At 35.2% G+C, this 2,433-nt stretch overlaps 1 protein-coding gene across 1 annotated transcript; it reads left to right on the forward strand.

The window, feature by feature from the left end:
- The first annotated feature begins 335 nt into the window (after window positions 1–335).
- Window positions 336–1,804, forward strand: LOC107189858. The gene is made up of 2 exons (XM_015578537.1): window positions 336–1,232; window positions 1,784–1,804. The coding sequence occupies exons 1-2, from the start codon at window positions 336–338 to the stop codon at window positions 1,802–1,804; spliced, it is 918 nt and encodes a 305-aa protein (XP_015434023.1).
- Window positions 1,805–2,433: the final 629 nt, after the last annotated feature.

Below are 2,433 nucleotides of genomic sequence, written 5' to 3' on the forward strand. Positions count from 1 at the left end.
GCTGACAACACATAGCAAGTTACATATTCAGATTTCTTCTTTTCGTGCTGTCCATAATATATGACGATAACCAACGCAATAATAATTCAAAGATATTAAAATGTATTAAATATCTTAACTGTACTTGTTTTGTATCAGATACATTTTAATCATTTAATCGTAAGTTTCACGAACGCTATCGCGTAACCCCGGTGTTTTACCGTGAACTTTAAAAACTGCTATCTTTTCTTATCTTCCTGTCTCCTTATAAATACCCGATCTTCGCAACTAATTGTAAGTCATTGTCAATTTCACTGGTACTCTTTCAACTACACGTAGCATTACTTATCGATAAAATGGTGAACATAAATCCGGCAAACGTAATTAATTTACTAGTAACAGCTCTACATATATCCAGTATACCACCATCTCCTGTTAATCATAGGGAAGTCGAACTATCAGAAATTATACATACTATGATACTTGATAGTATGAATGACGTTTCATTTACAACCGACTATGTTACGACCCTGGAATACGAAGATCTAACGCGACCTCAAGAATGTGAATTTGTTCAAGATGACAATATCCAGGAAAACGAAGAATTTACTAGCAATGAATTTGATGACATGTGCATCCCAGGTGAAAGTGGTAACGTAGACTTAAGTTATAAAACTCGAGCTGTTGAGCGAGACAAGCAACATTTACAACTGACCTCCACCGAATTCGTAAACCGGGTAAAACCATACATTACTATGTACAATCCAAATAATGTTTATAACGCTGATGAGAACGGATTTAATTTAGAAATTCATTCTGGTCGTACGTTATCGTATCGTGGTGTTAAGACCATAGAAGCATCCGTGCAGTCAGTATCCTCAACCACACATAGTTATACGATTCTCCCTACGATTTCCGCGAGCGGTCAGTTATTGTCACCTCTATTTATGGTGTTAAAAGAAACCAATGGAGAATTTGTACCCAGGGTACAAGAAAACTTATTTAGATCGGCTAATGTGTTTGTTACTGCTTCAAAATCTGGAAAGCTGACATCGCACCATTTCAACATTTGGCTAACAGAAGTCTTTTTACCAAAGACTGGATCTCAAAGTGTTTTATTACTTGATTCGTGGAGCGGTCATTGTCCTTCCTCTTTTCAGCAAAGTATTCCGGCTGACATAGATCTTATTGCGTTAACCATACCGAAAGGAACAACAGGTTTGATACAACCGCTGGATGTTTTTGGTTTTCGGGTATGGAAAAATTTTGTAACAACTTTTTCAGATCGGGTCTTACTATATGATCTTAATATAAATTTACATCTGCGAAATAATATTATCAAACTGCAACCTCTCACACACAACCAGTTGTCTTCTCCGAGATTCCGGGAATTATTTAAATACTCTTGATACAAAAGTGGATACCTTGAACAAAGGTCAGACCAGCAATTTGAAAATCCAATAGATTTCTGTTTCAAGTTTCCTGAAGTATATAACCTGCCACATTGTAATCTGTGTGATAAACCTGCTATTATAAGATGTGCTTGGTGCAAAAAATATCTATGTATAGAGCATTTTTTTGATGAACATCACATTTGCGAAAACTATGTTGAATGAAATACATGTATACGCCTATTCAAAACAGAAGAAATGTTAAATAAGTATGGAACAACCGTTTATGTATGTATGTATGTGTATAAGCAGTATAGCGCAATGTATGTGATATGTCATCAATCTTGATGTAATATTTTATATTTTGCAATTTTTATGCTAAAATACTCATTATCGTCATATATTATGGACAGCAACGAGAAGAAGAAATCTGAATAGGTATGTAACTTGCTATGTGTTGTCAGCGTGCAATCGCGCGCACGGTGTACGTTTCGTCGTATATCTGCTTATGTCGGTGTAGCATAATAAAATTAGTATACACCGTTGAATTCAGAATAAAACACGTAATATTTTTAGTTATTATAAAAATGTAAAATTTTTTAAAATATCCCAAGAAAATTTTGTTTTTTTCAAGAAGAAAGACTTTTTTATAAATTTTCTTAATGTAAGTTTATAGCGCTCATTGTGCCATTGAACTTTTACCTAAAACATTTTTGTCTATCTCTTGTACTTTAAGAGATATACACGAAAAAGTGGGAGTGCCGATCTCACTTTGAGGTTAGTTTTCATACCCTTAACGGGCGATTGGGCACGAATGAAGCATACCGTTATTCTTGCCTTGAATCACTCTATAAACCCACAAAGTTTCATTGAAATCCGTGAGTAAGGGTTCCCGGTGTTCCCTTTAGAGTGTAGACATACTCAGTGTACAATCTTCTGTCGACTAGGCAACTCCCCCAGTTAGCATCAACGTAACCTGTAACATCTTCATTATCTAAGTTAAATGTTAATACGTGATTAATACTTTTCCTTAGATAACGCAGCGCCCTTTTTGCTACTGTCC

This window comes from Dufourea novaeangliae, unplaced genomic scaffold (assembly GCF_001272555.1).
Source record: "Dufourea novaeangliae isolate 0120121106 unplaced genomic scaffold, ASM127255v1 scaffold178, whole genome shotgun sequence".
Lineage (NCBI taxonomy): Eukaryota > Metazoa > Arthropoda > Insecta > Hymenoptera > Halictidae > Dufourea > Dufourea novaeangliae.

Bases quoted from the DNA above. Each gene is read 5' to 3' on its own strand.
- LOC107189858 (XM_015578537.1), top strand. From the start codon at position 336: ATGGTGAACATAAATCCGGCAAACGTAATTAATTTACTAGTAACAGCT. The intron at 1,233-1,783 runs GTATGGAAAAAT...TATTATGGACAG, and splicing joins TGGATGTTTTTGGTTTTCGG to CAACGAGAAGAAGAAATCTG.